General features: G+C 59.8%; 1 protein-coding gene across 4 annotated transcripts in view; it reads right to left on the reverse strand.

The window, feature by feature from the left end:
• The window catches only part of ACTN4 (actinin alpha 4), a 74,793-nt gene that overhangs the window by 12,681 nt on the left and 40,625 nt on the right, over nt 1-21,487 (reverse strand). For 2 of the 4 annotated variants that reach the window (XM_043438022.1, XM_043438021.1), the window contains exons 2-11: nt 16,639-16,753; nt 16,328-16,447; nt 12,732-12,818; nt 11,705-11,792; nt 9,773-9,851; nt 8,462-8,543; nt 6,617-6,702; nt 3,088-3,180; nt 1,240-1,470; nt 589-736 (exon numbers count right to left, since the gene is read on the reverse strand). In XM_043438022.1, the coding sequence (XP_043293957.1) occupies nt 589-736; nt 1,240-1,470; nt 3,088-3,180; nt 6,617-6,702; nt 8,462-8,543; nt 9,773-9,851; nt 11,705-11,792; nt 12,732-12,818; nt 16,328-16,447; nt 16,639-16,753 (1,129 nt within the window). Of the gene's footprint in view, nt 1-588; nt 737-1,239; nt 1,471-3,087; nt 3,181-6,616; nt 6,703-7,661; nt 7,748-8,461; nt 8,544-9,772; nt 9,852-11,704; nt 11,793-12,731; nt 12,819-16,327; nt 16,448-16,638; nt 16,754-21,487 lie in introns of all 4 variants that reach the window. The other 2 variants (XM_043438023.1, XM_043438020.1) reach the window with 1 other exon arrangement.

Consider the following 21,487-nt stretch of genomic DNA (forward strand, 5'->3'; position numbering starts at 1 on the left):
CTGAAGGCTGGTCAGTGAGTGGCACCTGCAGGTCGGGCAGCAAGGCCAGGAGGTGGCTCCGTGGCCTGTTCCAAGGACCGTGCTCGGGATCCCAGACTGGCCAGGACAGGCTCTTCAATGTGAGGTCCATGGTCTCAAAGGGTGAGGGGGATGGAGGGCAGGCTGTGTGAACCCAGGCTGCTGGAGCAGGGCGAGCCTGCCCCCGGCCCCACTGGCCCGGAGGGGTGCCATTCTCGGGGGAGACGGACAGGCCTGGGGGTCACGTCCCTAAACAGCCAGCCCAGAGCTGCATTCTCAGATGACCGGCCACCAGTGACCCAGGAAGGGGCCCACCCGTGAGTGATCTCCAGGCCAGAGTGGACTGGGGGGACCTGGCCCCAAACTGTTCCTCGCTGCCCAGGGCTGGACACACCCAAAGCATCATTTGTGACACGCATGCTCGCAGGCAGCAGAAAAGGGGGCCTAGCAGACAGACAAACCCTACACAGGCAGCAGGGGCTCTGTGTGTGTGAGTGTCCGTGTGTATGTGTGAGCACACGCATGTGTCTGCAAGCCAGGAAAGGAGGGCGGGAGCAGGGAGGGCTGTACCGTCGGTCCAGGCCTCGTGGATGGAGGCCTTCTGCCGGAACTTCTCTGCCAGGTGGTCGAGCCGCTCCAGCCGGCGGATCTCGTTCAGCAGCCACTCCTCGTAGCCCTTCTCGGCCTGCTCCAGGTGCTGCCAGCCGTTGTTGATGTCCTGTGGGGGCAGGAGAGGGCGGGGCTACGAGGGGGGCTGGGGCACCCCGCGGGGATGCTCACAGAAGGCAGAGAAACGGGCCGGGGTCGCACGTCGCCCTGCTCCGCTGTACCTGCATGCCTGCACAGGGCCCCCTACACCTTCCGATTAAATGAATGAGTGACCATGAATGAATGAATGCCCCCATGGTGCTATGAGTCAGAAGGTGACTGTGCACTCCTGGCAGGGGTGGGAGTCCCAGCCAAATGAGGGTCCACATTCAAATGATTCCAAACTATGGTGTGGTCTTGGGATGAGAGTATAACTCCAGGGAGTGACATGGGGGAAATGAAACAATGTCAAGTGTCAAGTGTATGCCCCACGGCGCCTTGCACCCGGATCTGTGCATTCTAGTTCAGAAAGACTGTGCAGGCCAGACAATACACCTGAGGATGGCCTGGAGCTGCCCCTCCACCCATCATGGGGCCTGTGGCTCCGTAGGCCTCCTGGGCCCAGGCACTCACCGACACCATCTTGCCCTCGGAGGGCATGAAGGCAGGCCGGTTGCTGAGGCGCAGCTTGGTCTGCAGCGTGTTGAAGTTGATCTCCAGTTGGCACTTCTCCTGCACCTTTGGTGGCTTGTGGACCCGCCGGTAGTCGCGGAAGTCCTCCAGCTTCTGCTGCATCTCCTGGATGGTCTTCTGGGGCACGCGGTCCTCCAGCCAGGGGATGGTGCGCCGGATCCACTCCAGGAGCTGTGGGCCCACGAAAAGTCGGGGTGACCTTTGCAGGGGACCCGCCAACAGCTGACAGGGCTGCCTCCAGCTCATGGGCACGTGGGACCTGGATCTTCGCGGACCCCATCTTGGGGGATCACCCCTGCTATCCAGCCTGACTTCTCCATGATTCCCCATGGGCAGCCCATGGCCAGGGATTCTGGGAATATCACCCCTGCTAGAACCACAACTCTGTTCTCTGGCTTCTTTTTACTTCTGCCTTTGCCCTTGGTCTTCCTCCCTCCTCTAAGCAGGGTGGCTTCAATTCAGACATCCCTTTGGGGGCACCGCCCCCATCAGGGCTGCACAAGAATCCACTGTCGCCATGTGCAGCGCTGTCTAAGAACCTTGCTGCGTCCTGTTCACCAACTGTAAGCGCCCCAAGGCAGGACTGGCCACACGCCTGGCTCACTCTGGGGTAGTCAGCGCCAGGCGCAGAGCCTGGGCACAAAAAACTAGACAGTACAACTGAAAAAACAAAGTGACCTGTACTTTTATGAGCCACTCGTGTCTTTGATGGAGTGAGGAAAGGGTACAAATGAGCAAACAAACTGGACATTCCAGAACAATCCCAGGAGAGTAAGATCAGTTACTGTGCAGGTAGATATGCCTGGGGAAGGGGGTCTGAAATGCCAGCCTCAGGCAGGATGAGAAAACCGAGGCCCGAGGTTTCCACGTGTGTTCACGTCCAGGTGCCTGGTGCCTGCTGCCCTCTGGGGGGCAGGGCTGGGACTCTAAGACCCAGCCCCTAACCTTTCCTTGGCGTTAGCAGTGGTGGTGGTGCCAGGCGGCAGCTTTCTCTTGTTTAAAGTATCCTTAACTTGGCAGAAGAAAAAGTCGGCCGCTATGGGTGGGCTGGCAAATACTTTTTCGAGTTTTCCTGGTCTGTGAACTCTCAGAGTCTGGGGAACACTGATCTAGAAGAGCAGTCAAATGACTCCTCCTGGGGAGCTTAGATGCCAAGAGGAGTTCCCTTCTCACAGGGGGCCTGCCGTGACAAACAGCCATCCTGTCTGTCGCTGTGTCAGATCTCGGGTCTCTTTCCATCCTACCAAATCAGGCTTCTGTGTGCGGGACACGGGGACAGGAATTTTTGTATAGGGGAAGGAACTTTTTAAAAAGCTCCTTTAAAAATTTTTTAAAAATAAAGGGACTTCCCTGGTGGTCCAGTGGTTAAGACTCTGTGCTTCCACTCTAGGGGGTGTGGGTTTGATCCCTGGGTCAGGGAACTAAGATGTTTTTTTGCGTGGCATGGCCAACAGATTTTTAAAAAATAAAATAAAAAGCTCCCCAGATGATTCTAACGCAGTGGGGGAAACTGTCCCTAAGTATCTCTGTAGGAAGCCAGGCACGAGACGCCAGGAGTCAGTGAGCACGGTGACACATCACTCTGACCCTCAGTCCTGTGAAACCATGAGCACTGGTGTGGTCAAACTCTACTCTGTAACCCTCTGACCGTCTCTAGAAGGCCTCACTGCCATCTTTGCTCTCTCCTCTGCAGGTGTCAAAGGCCTTGGGCCAGGGTAACGAGAGGGGACCGGACCTTTCAGCTCTGGCGGGGCCACCGGGGGAGGGCAGGGGCGGGGGGTCACTCACGTCGCTGGCCAGCCTCTCATAATCTTCCATCAGGTGCTCATTCTCCTGGTTGACGGCCAGCACCTTGCAGATCCGGTTGGCAGCGGTCTCAGCCTGGGTTGGGGGGACAGGGTGGGGCGGGGGGGGGGGGGGAAGCGCACACAGTCAGAGCTGCCTGGGGGCTGCTGACCCTCCCTCCTGACAGGCAGGTCCCCTGAAAGCTGGCACGTCCGTGGCCCACACAGAAGGCCCGGAGGCAGGGAGGAGAGGAAGCACAGAGCCAGCAAGAGGGTGCCCTGAGAGGCTGAGTCCTGACAGGCCTTGCTGGGGTCCCTGGAGCTGACTGCTAAGGCCCCTGCTTGGGGAGCCGGGCCTGTGTGCCCTCTCGGCCTGGAAGTGCTGAAGCAGGGTGGCGAGCCCCCTAATGTGGGGGAAATGGACTCAGAGGCCCATAGAGAGGAGGCCTGGGTGGGGCTGAGTAGGGTCCTCCAGGCAGCTGAGCCCTGGAAGGACCCGCCCCTTGGCTGCACCAGGGAGCTGTGGGGCGCAGGCAGAGGAGGGGTGCCGGTGTCCCCCAGAGCAGGCTGGTGGTCGGTGCACGGGCAGAGCACGCCTGGCCCCTTTCCTATCCCCCGCCTTGGAGGACACTGCCGCTGGCTGGGTGGGCAGAGGTCCCGATCCACAGGGTGGAGGGGAGCCGGGGCTCCCGAGAGCGGGGAGCAGCGCCAGCAGTGACTAGTCTCTGCCCCGAACTACAGGGTGGGGGTCCTGCTGGGGGTGGGGGGAATGCCAGGACAGGAGGAGGAGGGTGAGGGATGGCACACAGAGACCAGGTACCTTTCAGGAAGCACAGAAAGCCTCCAAGAAGAAGAGTTGAAAACGGCAACAGAACAGGAACAGAAATAGTGAGGAGGGTCTACAGAGCGGTGGGGAAGGAAAACAGAGAGGCTTGGGGATGGCTCCAGGCCCGCTGGCTGCAGGCACGACGCCCGCCTCTCTCCTCCACACACAGGTGGGGAGGGGAGTGGGGGGCCAGCTGCGGCTGGTGTGTACACTCACACGCACACGCACACCTGCTGCATGCTGCAGGACACTCGCCAACAAGCCCCAGAGGGGAGGCTCGCGAAGGCCTTGGCCAGCGAACACCCAGCCCCGAGTGAGCACAGGAAGCAGAACCCAGGTAACAGCCTGCAGGGAAGTCCCTGACCCCCAGCCTGGAGAGATGACCAGACCGGCACCCCAAGTTCAGCTCCGCCCCGCCGGGCAGGCCCCGCCAAGGTGCGGGCTGACGGGCAGGGGTGTTTTGTTTCGAGGCTGAATTCCTGGCACCTGGCTCGGGGCTTGGCGTGTTTGAGGGACTCAGAGTTGATGAATGAATGAGCGAGCAAAGGACAAGGAACAGATGCTTTCGTGAGTAGAAATAAACCATCAGGAGAGGACGGGCATACGTGGGGCAAGGACTAGGGCTGCCCTGCATTCATGAAATGAAACAAAACCCAGAGAGCACTCTTTTAAGAGGCCTGATGGAGCCTCTGGGGAAAAGACGGTGGCAATAACACAAGCATTATGGGGCTCTCCTGAGAAGTAAACATAGGCTGGGGGAAGCTGGAGAGGCCTGTATTCTGCACGTCCCTGTGACCAGCAGCTCCCCAGAGGCTGGCCTTTATTTCCTCCCTCACGAGAGGGGCCCAGCTCCCTCAAAATCTCCCAGATGTTGGGACTTCCCTGGCGTCCAGTGGTTAGGACTCCCTGCTTCCACTGCAGGGGGCGCGGGTTAGATTCTTGGTCTGGGAACTAAGATCCCAAACTCCAAGGGGTAAAAAAACACCAAAAAAAAACTCCCAAATGCTCTGACCTGGGCTTTCGGGCCGGCATCCCCTCCCACAGATGCCTCCAGGCCTCTGGTCCCCCACCCTGGAGTCCTGCTCTAAGCACCAGAGGGCAGTTTGGGCAGAGAGAAGATACTTCTTTCAGGGCAGTGTGGTGGCAGCGAGGGTGGCGTGGGGCCTGCGGAGGGGTGAGGCCCACAGCAAACGTGCTATTAGTGGGGGTTTGTGGCCAGGAATCTCCCACCTCCACCCTGTTTTCCCTCGAGGGTGAGGGGTCCCCTCCACTCTCCCTGCCTGGTGCCAAAGGCAACCCCCCCAACCCACCGCCAGCAGAACACGTCAAACACACACTCCAGCCACGTGCTGGGGAGGCCATTCCCACTGCCAGGCCGTGTGCGGGGCACTTACGGGGCCGGACACTGTCCTGAGCCCTTGGCCTGCTCATTTCACCCTCAGACGATCCTGAGGAGGGCGCTCGTCCGCTCCCCTTTTTACAGGAGGGAGAACAGAGGTGAGGGACTTCTCCGAGGTCACACTGCTGAGCGATGGCAGAGCAGGGACCCTGGCAGACTGCCCGCAGGAAGGCCGTGCTGGACCTGGGGCTCTGAGGCTGGCAGCAAAGTCCCCATCCCGAGACTTGTGTCCCCCTCTTGTAAGTGGGGATAACGGGGCCCGCCCACTCCTGGTGTGAGCATGGGCCGCTGACAGCCCATGCACATGGAGTGTCTGGAGGAGGTCCTAGCATGCAGTTGCGTGTGGGCTACGTTGCTTCAGCTGTGTCTGACTCTGTGCAACCCTATGGACTGTAGCTCGCCAGGCTCCTCTGTCCATGGGATTCTCCAGGCAAGAATACTGGAGTGGGCTGCGTGTCCTCCTCCAGGGGATCTTCTTGACCCAGGGATTGAACCCGTGTCTCTTACACCTCCTGCACTGGCGGGCAAGTTCTTTACCACTAGTGCCACCTGGGAAGCACGCAGTCAGTGCTCAATAAACAGCTCATTTCTTGGTCTTCTCTCTGCCCAACCGCTAACCAGGATACAGAACCAAGTCGCTGGGAATACACTGCTGGCCAAAACCAGACACCCCGGAGGCAGGAGGAGACAGAGGTGTCCAGGCCTCCAGGCGGCAGGGGCAGCTCCGCTGTGAGGTCGGCCCAGCTCGGGGAGGGCCACCCCGGGGAACAGACACTCCTGACTCCCTGCCTGCGGTGGTGGGGCTGTGGGGGGCAGGGGCCCGGTGACCTGGGCCCATGGAGTCAGAGACGGGCCTGTCCTGGGGCGTTTGCTGGGGGGAGGAGCCGCAGAGCAGGGCAGGAGAGCCAGCATTCCCAGTGGGGACACGGCCAGTGCGGCAGCCAGGTGGCCAGGCACGGATCAGGGGAAGAGGGGGACAGCTGAGAGCAGGCACACAGGCCCCAGCTGCACCCCGCTGTCCGAGGTGATACTGGGACTCGACTGCCTCGTCCAGAGAAGCCGGGACCTGCCGCCACTTCACAGGGTGGGCTGTGTCCACGGAGGGACTCGTGGGACTGTCTGCGGCATCTCAGCCCTGGACCAGTGCTGGCTGGGCGATGGCAATGGAGGCTCAGGGTCACAAGAACCTTCCAGGCTGGCTCAGTCCTCAGGCCACAGCTCGGGCACTGGGATGGCGGTGGGGGTGGGGGGCGTGGCAAGGGTGAGTCTCCAGCCACAGCAGTGAAGGTGCTCCCGCCCCCAGCTCACCTTTTGAGCCCCTGAGAAAGCGTGGTAGAAGCAGGACACGTAAGTCATGATGGCTTTCTCATCTGGCCTCAGAGTGCCTACAATATCTGCGCAGAGAGAGAGAGAGAGAGAGAGAGGCAGGAGAGAGTGAAAGACGCAGGAAGGGTGGCCGAGGTCGGGCCCGAGGCTCATGCGGGAAGGATAGCGCTGGCTCTGGACTGGAAGCCAGACCCCGGCTCCGGCCTGCGTGGGTTCGTCTTGCCAAGGGGAAGGGGGGACATCCGAAAGGGATAGATTCCTTTCCTAACCAGGCCCGGGTTTGGGACACACTAGCCAGGAAGCCTTGGTTGGGGCTGGAGGGATCTTGCTTGCACTATTTGATCTTTCTGAAAACATATGTAGGATCCATGTCCTTTGTGACCACCTACCACCTGAGCACAAACCCCCAATCATCTCCTGGGGTCTCAGAATGAAACCCAAACTCCAGGACTGCAATGTCTCCCATAGCCTGGCTCAGTCACCTTCTCTGACCTCATCTTCCTCTCCTCCCCAGCCATTCCTTGGATGAGCCCCGCCATTGATGCCTCAGGGCCTTTGCACTTGCTCCCCCCTCTATCTGGAACACTCTGTCCACAGCTCCTGCTCATCACGCCCCTCCCCACCGGCGGCCCCAGGTGAAGGAGCCCAGTGCATCCCACCATGCTGTGTGTTCTCCACGACTCCTCTCACGCGACGTTACTTTCTCTGCGGACCTGCTCGTTGTCTGTCTTGCCCACTAGAATGTAAGCTCCGTGAGGGCAGGGGCCCTGCCTGACTCGGTCACTGACTGTATGTAACTCTCAGTGCCTGGCACTGAAGTAGGGGGGTGAGCTCTGAGGCACTCCAGAGATACCACGAGCAGACAGAGACTAAACAGGCGGTGATGCCGAGGAGCCGGGGGGGTGGCTTCCAGTTGGAGAGAGAGGCCACTGCTGTCTGCAAGAGAAATGAGGTGAGTGCGGGAGGAGAGGCAGCAGCGGCATTGGGCGGTGGCGGCGAGGTGGGCCTGCCTGGCCCTGCCCGGTACCTTCTGCGCTCCCGAAAAGGCATGGTAGAAGCTGGACACATAGGTCATTATGGCCTTCTCGTCGGGCCGGGCCGTGTTCACGATGTCTGTAAGTGAACGACAAGGGTTAAACCGCCCCAGCGGGGGTGGGGACAGGCGCTCAAGGAGATGCACGGGCTCCCCAGGCCATAGCAGGAGTCCTGGGAGAAGGACCCTCGGAGCTGATTCCATGACCCTGGGCGACTCCAGTGGGCTTGGCCAGCCCCTCGGCCCCTCCATCCCCCATGGTCACCGGAAAGGCCAAGGCTGTGGGAAATGGGATTAAGACGAGGCGACTTCCTTTCTCTGAGAACGGCCTCAAGGGGCTGCTAAACGGTCAGCCCCAGGGGCCGCTGGAGGCCAGAGGCAGGGGTCCCGGCTGGGGTGGTGCGTGGCTGGGAAACGGAGCAAAGCCGGAAAAGGAAAACAACACTCCACTCTGTGGGCTCCAGATCCTCAGCCTGTGGCAGGCAGGAAGGTGGAGGCCTTGGTTATTCACAGGAGCCGACCGTCCCAGTGACCGAGGGGTGGGACCAGTCAGGAAGGGCTTTGGCGGGAGGCCCAGGCCCCAGGGGCGGCCCTGAGAGCTGGTTCCTCCAAGGTCCCCTTCCCCACCATCTCCCTCCCAGGCTGCTCTGGCCTGGGCGCCCTGGGTGACAACACCATCATTCCCGGTTCACGCAGATTCGCTCAGGCGTTCTGGCTGGCTCCGCCAGCTCCGAGGTCACCCCAAGACATGCCCATAAAACAGCGTGCTGACAGAGCAAGGGGGATGTACTTACCCTCTGCATCCAGCATCTTGGGGATGTCGAGGTATTTCTCCGCCACTTCGAAGGCATTGTTCAGGTTGGTGACGGGGTCGTCCTGGGGGAGGGAGGCGAGGGAAGGAGGAGAGATACCGTCAGGGCAGGACGCACAAGCAGAGGGAACAAGGGCTGGCCCTGAAGGGAGGGATCCTGGGGAGGGCTGGAACTGGAAATGTTCCTTCAGGCAGTTCTCCTGTGCTGCTGCAGGGAGCTGGGGGCAGGGCGGGGTGGACACACCTGGATAAAGTCAATTCCCACTCAAAGGAACGCTGCTGGAAACCTTTGGGGGGCTGACTGTGCACCCTTCCTCCAGAAAGAAACACAGGCGTGCTCTTTCCTTAGAATTTCCAGCCATCCCTGGGTCCCAGATTAAGACCGCCTGCACTGAAACACTGATCCAGACCTGAGAGAGCACTGGGGTGTGTGTGGGGATGGGGCTGGGGAGCAGAGAGCCTCCGCGTTCTAAGCTCAGCCCGGCTCATAGATGAGAGCCCACTTCACGCCGACCCTCCCTCACAGGCCTCTCCCGCTCTCCAGCTATAGCCCATTCGATTACTCGACTAGTTGCTGTGGCCTGAGTGGGCTGAGCGCCGGCCTGGGCACCCCTGCCCCCCCATCTGGGATGATGCTTGGCCCTAGGCTGCCTCCCCCACGGGGCCTGCCCCACGAGGCCAGCTCAGGGGCGCCTTCCTTCTTCTGTAGCATGGGTCCCCCCGTGATGGTTCAGAATTCCTCACCCCTCTCCACCGGGCAGAGCGTGAACGCTTCAAGAATCTAGAGGGTTATGGAAGGGGAGCTGGGGACCTCCCTGGTGTTTCAGTGTTAAGAATCTGCCTTCCAAAGCATGGGACTCGGGTTCAATCCCTGGTCGGGGATTCCACATGCCAAAGGGGCAACTAATCCCGTGTGCCACAACGACTGAGTCCTCACGCCACAACTAGAGAGAGGCCTGCCCACTGCAACTAGGACCTGATAATGCCGTAAGTAAATAAATAAATAAAAAGGAAGGGAAGCTGGAAAGCATGGTCAGCCAGGACCTCCCATAACCCCTGGCAGCTGCAATGCTCAAGGAGGGAGAAGGGGACGGGTCCCAAGGGGACCAAAGGAGGCAAGAATCAGCCACTGAGCCTGGTTGCTGATGGCTGGCACAGGGCCCCCCCAGTCTGCCCATCTGAGCACAGAGTTCAGCTCTGGACACCAGCGACGGATGGGCTCGGGGCAGTAGCCCAGAGTCAGGGTCAGAGTCGGGGTGTCTGTGGGCCACTGAGGGGAGACAGAGACACGTACCTTTCTCAGCTTGTCGTACTCGATCAGCTCCGGTCTGTGCCGGTGGATCAGGGCATTGAAGGCAAGACCGTCCTTCCAGCTGAGGATGGAAAGGCCAAGGTTGTGAGGAGGGCCCCCGTGGTCATGAGGGACTGTGGGCCATGGGCACACAGGAATGACTACCTCCTACTTGGTGAGGTGGTCTAGAGCGTGTGCCCGGCTGGCTGTGAGCCTGCCTGCTGGAGGTGGACCGTCTGGGGGGAAATTCCACCCCTTCCGCTCTCAGTGCAACCTTAGGCAAGTCCCCTAATCTCCTGCTACCTCAGTTTCCACATCTGCAAAACAGGGATAATACAGTGCCTACACTTCATCGGGCTGCTGTGAGGATAACTGTGTGAGGCCTAGGCCGATACCTGACGCGTGACAAGCGCTCTGTGACTGCTCGTTACCGGGGTAGCCGTGCCCCGCTGAGCACTGCCGTGCGTGGCCCTGCTGAGCTGCACAGGCCTGCACTGCGGGCCCTCTGCACCTCGGCTGACTAAATGCCAGGAAGTGGCTTGGTGTGAGGGGCTCTGTTCAGAGGGAAGTGACAGCTGGTCCCAGGCCAGACTGGTCACATTTCCCTCCCTGAGAGCCTCTAAGGCAGGGGTCCCCAACTTCTGGGCTGTAGACGGGTATCTCCTGTCAGGTCAGCGGCAGCATCAGATTAGAAATAAAGTGCACAGTAAATGTAATGGGCTTGAATCATCCCAAAACCGTGCCCCTCTCCTACCCTCAGAGAAAGGAATGGTCCATGGAAAAACTGTCTTCCATGAAACCGGTCCCTGGTGCCAAAAAGGTTGGGGATAGCTGCTCTAAAGGCTGGCTCTTTCGGAGGTCAAACTTAATGACGTCTCAGACAGACCCCCTCTCTGACCATGGTACTCTTGCTGGTTACCTTCTGTCACCTTATCCTATTTTGTTGTCTTTGTTTGGCCCTTCTCACTACTTGGAATTAGGCTGGTTTCTTCACACCTTTGTGAACTACTGGTCCCCCGGCTGAGGTGTGACCTTCCAAGGGCAGGGACTTGATTTTGGCGCTGTTGTATTCCCACTCTTGGCATGGAGTAGGCACTCCATAGGTATTTAGTGACTGAATAAATAAACGAATGAGAAGTGCACGGAGGACCAGCTAGCTGGGAAGGAAGGAGACGTGGAGGAGATCAAGGGAGGGACTGCAGGCTACAAACGGCTGAGCACAATGATCCCCAAGGCCTAGTGCAGGGTCCTGGGAAGTCCGAGGACACAGCAGGACCTCTGTGGACGCTGGAAAACCCCGTTCTTCATCCCGATGTGTGTCCTCTCCCTGGACCATCCACCCAGGAAGACAGTAGAAGCTCAGAGGGGTGAAGTCACGGTCATGTCGGATCTGATCTCAAGGCCACCCCCAAAGCCTGCACGCCTAATCCCCAGGCCGTGCCATACTCCCAGATCTCCTACTGATCATGCCTGCCTTGTGGACACACTAATTTTCTGCCCTGACCCGAGGGAGAGCAGGCTTATTCCGGCTGAGTCCTGTTCCTCTAATGGACACGGGGCACATTTCCCCGACACTGAACTCACTAGGACGGCAGGTCCCTCTTGAGAGGTCAAAACAAAGGAAGAGCTTTGCTGCTCCTTCCGAGTTACCAGACTTGGGGAAGGAGACTACAGGGCCTCGCAGAGGTGCCGGGCCATAAGGCCTCCAGCCGGGACGGTGAGGCGACCGCCACCTCCCCCAAGGGACGCGGGGACTTTCCCAGGGGTTCATGGAAGCCAGTGGGGAGGGGCACTCCTGAGAGCTGGCACCTCACAGACCCTGACAAAACCACAGCAAGAGAGCTGGGGTGGGGGTGGGGGTGGGGCCAACCAGCATCTCAAGTCCCGGGAAGCAGCTTCGGGATGACGTTAGCTGGCGCTTAGCCGGCCGCTCACCTGATGTGGAAGTTCTGCACGTTGACGTTCTTGTATGGGGCCGTCTTTCTCTGGCACCAGAGGAGGAGCCCTTCCTTGGCAGAGGTCTCTGCAGAACACACAAGGATGGTGAGCACAAGCTCACAACTAGAGGCGCAGCACCCAGTGCGGGGGGTCACCCTCGGGGCTCAGGCAGAAGGGGCAGAGAGAAGCTGGGGAAGAGGCCCTGGGACGGGGCAGCCGCAGCGTGCGTGCCCCTTCCGCATCCTAGCTGCATGCCAGGCCCCAGAAGCAGTCACTCACCTGGGGTCACCCTGGACGTGACAGTGACAGGGCAGTGTCAGGGCCTGAACCTGAGCCGTTTCTGACCCCAAAGCCTATGCCTGGCAGGACACACTGCCCCACAAGCGCCTGATGCAGGGCCCGGCTTCTGAACAAGGCCCCAAGAAGGGGCTGCCCACGCGGGGGCCAGCCGCAGCTCTGAGGAAGCAGGGTGGGAGGGCCCCGGGAGGCCCCTCCGTCCCCATGGGCAGCGCCCCATGGACTGTGCTCAGCAGACTGGGCACGCTGTGAGGGCAGGCACCACGTGTGTCCTGGTCACTGCTCGGGCCTGTCACCAGGAGCCCCTCCACACGCCGGCCCCGTGGTTTCTCTCACCCTGTGGTGGCCAAGTCCGAGGGTGGGAGGTGGAGTGGAAACGTGGGTGCTGACGCCCCGGAAAACGAGGCCAGGCCTGACTCTATCACGAGTCCGCTCCCAGACTGTAAAATGGTGCGGTCATGCCCACCAGACGAGGGTGGTGTGAGGGTCCACTGAGAGGGGGTGGCCGCACGGGTCCCCCTTCACCTGCACCTGGGCCACACCTCCACTCAGCACTCCCGGGCAGGGCCAGGCCCTGGGAGTCATGTCCGGACTCAGGAAAGAGACTTGAGGCATGAAGACAAAACACCCGAAAGTCTAACCAAGTCCCCAAAACTTGGGGTGGCACTGGGGTTGAGGTTGAGAGAAAAGGCTGCTCTCTGCCAGTTGGCAGGCCCTCGGCTCTCACCTTCCACAGAGATGTCCTGGATGGCGAACCTGAGGATGATGGTCCAGATCATTCCCAGGGTCATCTTCGCATTGCCGTCCACAATCTCTGCATGCAGGGAAAGGGGCAGAGGGTGAGAAGGTTGTTGGGAAGCAGAGGGTGACTCCCCAGGTGGCCCCCGGCCCTGTTCAGAGTTCAACTCCGTCATCTGACAGAGCTGCCCAGGCCTGTCCCACACCACCTGCATTGGGAGGTGTCCCTCAACAGGAAGCGTGGTCCCCAAAGCCTTCTGCCACTTGGCACATTCAGGCTTCCACACACACGTGTTCTCAGCCACACAGGCCCCCTCTTCTCCGGGCAGCTCACTCTCGTGACCCACTGCAAAGGATTGCTCCCAGGCGTTAGGCTTGCATTTCCAGCCCCCTCACCCCTGTATGGGCAAGTCTCTCGACTAGCAGGTGCAGGCCACGCTAGTATTTGTTGAGAATCTGTCCCCTTCCTTCCAACACCAGTGCTGCCACCTCAATCCAAGCCACCGTCGTGTCCCCCAGATCTCGATGCACTGGCTCCTACGTCCCCATGATCCACTCCCACACAGCAGGGTGGTCACTAACAGGTACATCGAATCTGTGTCAAGTGCCTGCTTCAGGCCCCACCGTACCTGAAACAAACCCTGTGTGTTGGAGGTGGGCTCACAAGGCCTGCCCTGTGTGACCTGGCCCCTCCCTTCCCAGCACTCTCTAAGCTCCATCCTCTTGGCGAGCCAACGTTTGCTTGCTTTAAGGATCTCACACCTCCTGTCCGCCCACAAAGTGCACCCCTTGTCCCTTTCCTCAGAAGGCTGGTGGTCCTTCCCAGCCTGTTCTGTCTCTCTGCTTCTGCGTCACCTCCTGGCTTCCCCGGCACCCTGCTCCTGCCCTCACACGCACACACTGGCTGGTCTGTCTGCTTCTTCATGGGCTTCCCAGCTGGTACGGTGGGAAAGGAACTGCCTGACAAGCAGAAGGCATGGGTTTGATCCCTGGGTCGGGAAGATCCCCTGGAGAAGGAAATGACAACCCACTCCAGGATTCTTGCCCGGGAAATTCCACGGACAGAGGAACCTGGCAGGCTACTGCCCATGGGGTCACAAAAGAGTTGGACACGACTGAGCGACTAAGCGGCAGGAGCAGCTGCCTGTTCACCGTCTGCCTCGTGGTCAGTCCTGCACCCCCAGCACCTGGCCCGGCCCTCAAGAGGGAGAGAGAGAGAGAGCGGGAGCCGCAGGCAGCAAGGAGCATGGGGGCACAGGGGCCAGCTGCTGAGCGCGTGCTTCCTCAGTTGACTGAAAACCACTGTCCCAGACTCCCAGGGGTGAGAGAGAAGGGTCTGGACCACACGTTCCTCAGCTTCAGCAACTTGGAGAAAAACCACTTCTGTGATGCTCAGGCACCGTAGGGTCTGGGGCCGGGTGGAGAAGTGCGTACGAGCAACTGCAGACCAGAGCCCATCGGCCTGACACACCTGCAGCGGTCCTCTCAGGCCTGCAGCCCATTGCGCCTCTCCCAGTCTGGATGCAGGAGGGAGACTGGCAGAACGGAGGGATGCTTCAAGAGACCGTGCTCACCGGCCTCGAGGACAGAAAACTCTAGGTGGGCTTGATTTGAGGAGGAGGAACGAAGGTCCCCCAGAGGATGGGGCCCAGCCTTCCCGGAGGACACACTCACTAGGAGGTGGGGGGCTCTTTAGTCACCGGTGAGGCCCCCCCAGGGAAGCTGCAGGCTGCCGGCTGAGGGGAGCTCTCGGTTTGAGGGTTTGGGGAGAGGAAACACATGCAGCCAGCTGCCTGGAGGCAGGGGAAGGACACAGTGTCTGTCCGCACCTTTCCCTGGGCAGAGAACCCCAGGCCTGGAAACTAGGCTGAGCCTTCTCGTGGGGCGAGAGCGGGGATTCGTCCAGGAAATCCACGCTGTGTTCCTCCTGGGGGCTGGGCACCCCAGAGCTGGGGATGGACACAGGCTGGCGTGGCGGCCGCAGTGCCCGTTCCCAGCTGGCGCCCGAGCAGGCTGGTCACGGAGAGCTTAGAGAGTCCCCGTGACTGGGAGGGAAGGCGGCCACTCTCATGACACACCCACCAGCTGCTCCCTGGACCTGCAGCTGTGCCTCTGCCTCCCGACCCCACTCAAGAGCCCCACGAGGAAGCCATGTTCCTGCAGCTGAGACGGTGTGGAGGGACAGGGAGTCGGGGGTGGACGGGGGTGGGGGGGACATAGATCAGGGCTCTCAGGTACCCCAGAGATCTCAGAATGGCTCCGGCCGGCTGCCCACCAGAGGCCCGAAGGCCACGGATGTTGGGAGCGAAGCGGTCTGGGCATGAACGGAGAATGTTTTTAGACTGAGTTTTTCTCCAAATGAAAACTGATGACTGCCATGGGTCTCTCCTCTCACCCTGTCTGTATTTACAGGCTAGCATTTGAGCAAAATTAAAAAATGCAGCTGTGAGAAGCAGGAGGCTGGAGGGGAGCCAGGAGGAAAGATCCATGCAAGGACAGAAAATCTCAGGGCCTGATTGAATTCGGGGTTTTGTGTTTTTTTTTGTTTTGTTTTTTTTAAACAAACACCAACCACCTCGACCGTGGCATGCAAGGCTTGGCACCCCTCCTTGGAGAGAGCCCAGGCCAGGGCAGAGCCTTGGAACATGGGACGTGCATTCCTGGCCTGGAGTCCCGGCCAGACTCTCAGAACCCTGTCATTAACAGCAATTAGTTTTCTTTGTTTTTCTAAAAGCTGGGACAACATGGATGTCGGGGTGTAGGAAACCCTGCTCTGACTAATGAGCAAGACTGTGAGCCCAGGCTGATGGGGACCTTCTGGGATCCATCAGGCCTCGCCTGGTCTCCAAAGGCGCCTGGGAAGCTCAAGACAAGAGTTCTAGCTGCTGGAGTGAGGGCATGCCGCTGCTCCCGCGAGGGCCCGGAGACAAGGTCATGGTGCTGGCTGGGCACCCGCATGGGGCCCAGAGGGATCCTGGGAGTCCCGTCAAGAGGCCACACTCTCCCAGGCCACGTGGCCAGCAAGGTCGGCTCCCTGACCTCTGGACCTATGCTCCCTGCCGCAGAGCCCAGACACTGGGCCGCAAGTGTCCTCCCCTCCTCTGAGCCCCTCCTGCCCGCGGACACCACGCAGGGCCTTAGGGCAAAGGTGCTGCTGGCTCAGAGAGACGGCGGATCACCTATCAGGCCCAGCACCGGGAGGGGGAGTGAGGTGTCCAGGGTCTGAGTCAAAGCCATTCCTCCTGTGCCCCTCATGACTGGGTGAACCGGATTCTCTGCTCTTGGACTGGATTATTCTCTAGGGGAAGGAAAGCAGGGGTGGGTAGGGTGCCGGGGCTGGGGGTGGTTTGTGAACCCAACGCTGCATCAAAGGCAGTCACTGTGGTCACCACTTGGTGTATCCAGCACCCCCATCTTGACCATCAACACAACTTTTTTTCTTTCCTGGCTGCATGGCTTGTAGGATCGTAGTTCCCTAACCAGGGATTGAACCCGGGTCCTTAGCAGTGAGAAAATAGAGTCCTAACTGCTGGGCCTCCAGGGAATTCCCCCAACACCACTCTGCTCCGGGCCCAATCCACTCACCTTCTGCCCCGATGGAGACCAGCTTGACTCCTTTGCTGGCGATGAAGTCCAGCGCCTTGTTCACGTTGTTGATCTTGTGCACTCTCATCTTGCCCCGCTCTGGCTTAGGTAACCGCTCCCCTGAGGACCGAACACCATGAAAGGGAGAGAGAGAGATTTAGGATCCCCACTGCTCCCCAGAACAGGCCGATGCCGGCGCAGTGTTGCTGCAGCTGGCAGAGGCCTTGCTCTTGCCCGGCAGCCGTGGGCAGGGCGGGCGCTGTCCTGGGGGCACCTGCAGGGTGGTTGTGGGGCGGGGGGGGGTGCCTCACCTGAAATGACCTCCAGGAGGAGCATGAGCTTGAGCCCGTCTCGGAAGTCCTCATCGATGTTCTCGATCTGCGTGCCGGCCTTCCGCAGGTGGGAGTTGCACCAGGCTGTGAAGGTCTGGGGAGGCAGAACAGAGGGTGGCCGGGAGGGTGAGTGTGGCTGTTGGAGCTCTCCAGCAAAAGGGCCGGGCCGCAGCCCTGACTCTGCATCAACAAGGTCACCCTGGGGCCAGGCCCTGGGCCCAACCTCTATCTACGCTGGTGCCGATCTCCACAGCGACCCAGGCAGGCTGAAGGGAGGAAACTGAGGCTCAGGCTGGGTCCCAGACCACCGCTTGGTCAGCGGGATAATGAGTGGCAGAGTGTGGACTGGAACTCATGTCAGCAGCCCAAGTCCAGAACCAGAGCAGAGAACACCAGAGGACGGGGCCCGGGCGTGGCGTCCGAGGTGACGGGCGCTCAGCCCCCTGCTGACTGGGGCCTCTGTCATCATCGACGCCAGCGCCAGGGAAGTGCGTCACATCAGTTAAGGTGGACGTGCCCAGACACCTTCCAGGGAGACGGGCCCACGCAGCCCGGGCAGCAGGGTCTGGGAAAAAGCCCACGCCTGTTTCCCACGGGAGTCCCCTGCCCTGTCCCCGCCAGCCTGCAGGCCCAGCGTGGACTTGGGCCGAAGGCCAGGAATGCACAGGAGAGCCCACGCTGCGCCTGGGTGCAGGCAGAGGCCATGTGGGGGGCGAGGGGCTTCCAGGGAGACACTGGCCAAACACCATGTGTTTTGACAACTGTCACCAGAACTGCACACTGGGAGACTCAATGCAAGGCCCCTTGCAGACAAAGAAGCCGCCTAATTAACACGCCACAAGGTGGGTGCAAGCAAGGGTTCCCTCCAAACGCGATGATCCTTCCAAACCCGAAGAAAGGGGAAGGGTTGCGGGCGGCTAGGCTACCCCACCCGCCTCCCACCAACACAAAGAAGAGTTCCACCGCCACCACCCCAGAGAGCCAGAAACCTGCACGCGGGTGTCCCCTCCGCTACGGGCGCCTCTGCCCGGCTCAGTCCACACCTACCCCCCCTCAACATCAGCCCCTCTGGACGCCCACCCAGGCTGACCAGCCTGCCCCACCCCTCCTCTGTGCAGGTCTGTCAGAGGACCACTGTTTCACTTTTTTTTTTTTAGTATTTTTATTTATTTGGCTGTGCCAGGTCTTAGTTGCGGCATGCGGGATTCTAGCTCCCTGACCAGGGATCAAACCCAGGCCCCCTGCACTGGCAGCGTGGAGTCTCAGCCACTGGACCACCACCAGGGCAGTCCCTCTGCTTCACTCCTAACAGTTGCATGCTGTTTTCTGCCTCCTTGCAGCCGTGAGCTACTCAGGAACAGGTTCTCAGCGAGGTGCGCACGTATCCGCCTCCCCCACCTCACTTCCCTCGCTCCTTCCCCCGAGCAGCTCTGAATTCACACAAACCGGGGCCAGACTGCTGGTTACACCACTCCTGCAGGCAGGTTACCCAACCTTCCTAACGTCCGTTTCCGCATCTGCAACGTGGCAGTGAAGACACCACCTGAGTCACGTCCGGTCAGCGCAAGGGTTCGCGGTGTTGACCCCTGTGGAGCTGGGGCACACAGCAGGGGCTCAGTTCTCTGCACACCACGCCTCCCGGGGTCCCCTCCTCTCCGGACACCCTGCCCGCCTCTCCCAGAGTGTCTTCTCTGCCCCCTGCCCGCCCTCGCTACCACACACAGCCCTTGGCATCTCGGACAGCGTTCTCCAGTCATTTGGGGTCTTGCTGGATATTACGTGCATATATACGCGTGTGCTCCCAGGGGTAGAAATTTAGTCTCACATCGCACGTGCCTTTAGAATGCCCAAAGCACAGCGGCCTTGGGCCTGGGCAGTGGGCAGGCGTGGCGCTCAGCCGCCCAGTGGGCAGCAGCAGGCCAGGCTGGGACAGGAAGTGGTGGGGAATGCCGGGCCTCTGCTGTTCCCTGCGCCCGAAAGATGCAGGGGGGCAGCAAACTGGCCATCACATCCCCGGCTGAGGACACAAGACGGCAGTCCCCTGAGACCAAACCCCCAGTGCTTCTGGGCCGAAATCGAGGCACCGGGTCTGCAGGGAGGGCACCTCTCCCCATCAGCCTGCCTGTGTTACACCTGAGGTAATCCTTCAGGGCTTGAGTGCCGGCCCCTCAGCTTACTTCTGGGTTTGCAACCAGGAGACTTGGCCTACCTACACCTCAGCATCCTCCTCTGTAGGATGGACTTATCAGAATCTACCGCCTGTATTTGCTGTGGGATTAAATGGGGGGTGGGGAGGAGAGGAATGCTTTAAAACATCCACCACAGAGCTGGGCATCAGTTCCCGAGAACTCACACACCTGGGACCACATCCAACCCGGCGGATTCCCACTCCATCCCTGGGAAGGGTGGGACCTAGTCTCTCTGCAAAGTCCCTGACCCCACCACCATGGTTTGGAGAGGAAACAAGAGTCCAACCTAGGCAGGCTCTGAATGAACTTGGCCTCACTGGGCTCAGGTCGTCTGTTCTCAGAAGATCACAACACTGCCTACGCTGCACACATGGCCCACCTCCACACCTTCGCTCACCTTCTCTGGGCAGGAAACAAGAGCTCTGGCTGGGGGCTCACGCAGACCTGCCTTGCCCACTGAGGCCACCTTCCAGCGGGGTAACCTCGGGCAAGCAAGAAGCCTCAGGTTCCGTGCTGGGTGAAACGGAGACAGTAATCTCCCCTCTTAAACGATGACTAAACAAAATAATGCAAGTAAATCACTCAGGACTGTGCCTAGCACAGATGAAGTATTCAGTGTTAAACAAATGTCAAGGGAAAGACTACTTTTAGATAAATGATAACTCCGCCTGGCACTCGCATCTCCCTGGCCGGAAGCAGGCGGAGGCCCAAGCAGAATGCAGAGCGAGTGCTCGGGGAGAATGCCCACCAGTGTGGCCTCGGTGGCAAGGAACCCGACACATGATGGACGGGAAGGCCGCCGACAGGCCCCACGCCCGCACTCCGTGGCCTGTCCGGCCGTTTTCTCCTCCCGGAAGACCGGGAGCATCTGCTGACGCTGGAGACTCAGAGGGCCCCGCGCCCGGGGTACAGTGGGCAGGAGTCACGAGGCCCTCCTCGGGATCAGGCCCACCGCTCGCAGCCCCAGCTCCATGCGGCACGACTGTGAGTAGGAGCTGGAGTTCCAGTGGGACATGAAAAATTCATAGCTGCTTCTACTTGGTTACAAAAATAACATTCTGCTTATTCACTCCCTCTCCCTGCCCGGTTTAGACTGAAATGTGCGGGGTGGGTAGTGTGGAGGGTGGTTTCTATAGATGGAGGCCTCGTGGGTCCGCTGTGCCCCCGCCACTCTGCAAGCTCTGTCACAGCATAAGTTGTGGAGCGCGGCAGGCCCTGCTGGCTCCACGATGCCCAGGGCGCCGTGGGGCGGGACACCCACTCCCGAGACGGGCATCTGCTGCCTGCCGGCCGGGGCCAAGCCTGGCACTGAACCCACCACGCTGAGCAAAAGCAGACCCAGGCTGCACGCTAAGGAGCTTCCAGTGTGATGAGGGACAGAACTCATCTCATTAACCAAGTGATGACTCAACTACAGAAGTGACACCCTCAGGAAAAGTGGGAATGGTAACAACCGCAGCAGACACTCCCATAAGCTAACTATGCGGCCCGCACTGTTCTAGGCACTTTGCCACATGTTAATAACGTCTCTCATCCGCACAGCTACCTTGTGAGGTGGTTACCATTTCTGCCCCATTTAACAGGTGAGGACACCGAGGGTCTGAGAGGTAATGTGATTTGCCCACAGGTAGTCATGTACCTGTAAAGTTACAGAGCGAGATTTAAAGCCAGGGATCCTGGCCCAGCTCCCCAGGTGGCGCTAGTAGTAAAGAACCTGCCTGTCAATGCAGGAGACAAGAGAAATGCTGGTTCAATCCCCGGGTCAGAAAGATCCCCTGGAGGGAGGGCATGGCAACCCATTCCAGCCTTCTTGCCTGGAGAATCCCATGGACAGAGGAGCCTGGCAGGCTGCAGTCTACAGTCAGAAAGAGTCAGACATGACTGAAGTGACTTAGCACGAACCCTGGCCAGGCAGCCACACTCTGAGGCATCACCGTGCATTTGTCCTCCTTCCTCTCTCTCCTCTCAAAGAGGGAGCTCACGTCCCTGAGGGTCCAGCGGTTAAGACTCTGCAAAGTCTTAACCCCCAGAGCAGGGGGCCCAGGTTCAATCCCGGTCAGGGAACTAAGATCCTACAAGCCACATGGTGTGGCCAAAAAGAAAAGAAAAAAGGGGAGGAAATCCTGGGGAACAGCTCCTGACCTTCTGGCCAGGCAGACATGGGTAAGTTCCCCTATGGAGAATGAATAGGATAAAAATAAGAAAGACATTCCAGATAATGGGACCAGTATGTGCAAAGGCCCTGCAACAGCGAGAAAAGAGCCTGGCCCTGGAGAAAGGGAGGGAGTGAAGGAGAGCAGCCTGTGTCCTGAGGCTGGCAGGCCCACTCTGATGGGGCTGCTGTGTGGGGACTGAGCCAGAGGGGCAAGGGTCAATGTGCGATGACGGGTGGGGGTGGGTGGGAAGGGTAAAAAGCTTCTTCTAAGAGAAACCTGGCAGGAGGAGGAAGGCCAGGGGCCATGTTAAAGATGCCAACAGCGGTAACCAAGCAAGGCAAACTCAAGGTTTTGGTTTCATCTGGGAGGGACTGCTGGCCCTCTGAGGGAGAAGGGAAAGGCCATAAGCATCTAGAGCTCGTCTGAAGGTCACTTCAGGGGCAGCACTGGTTCTGAGCAGTGGCTGTGTCCCTAGCACCTCAT

The sequence above is a fragment of the Cervus canadensis genome, chromosome 18 (assembly GCF_019320065.1).
Source record: "Cervus canadensis isolate Bull #8, Minnesota chromosome 18, ASM1932006v1, whole genome shotgun sequence".
Classification (NCBI taxonomy): domain Eukaryota; kingdom Metazoa; phylum Chordata; class Mammalia; order Artiodactyla; family Cervidae; genus Cervus; species Cervus canadensis.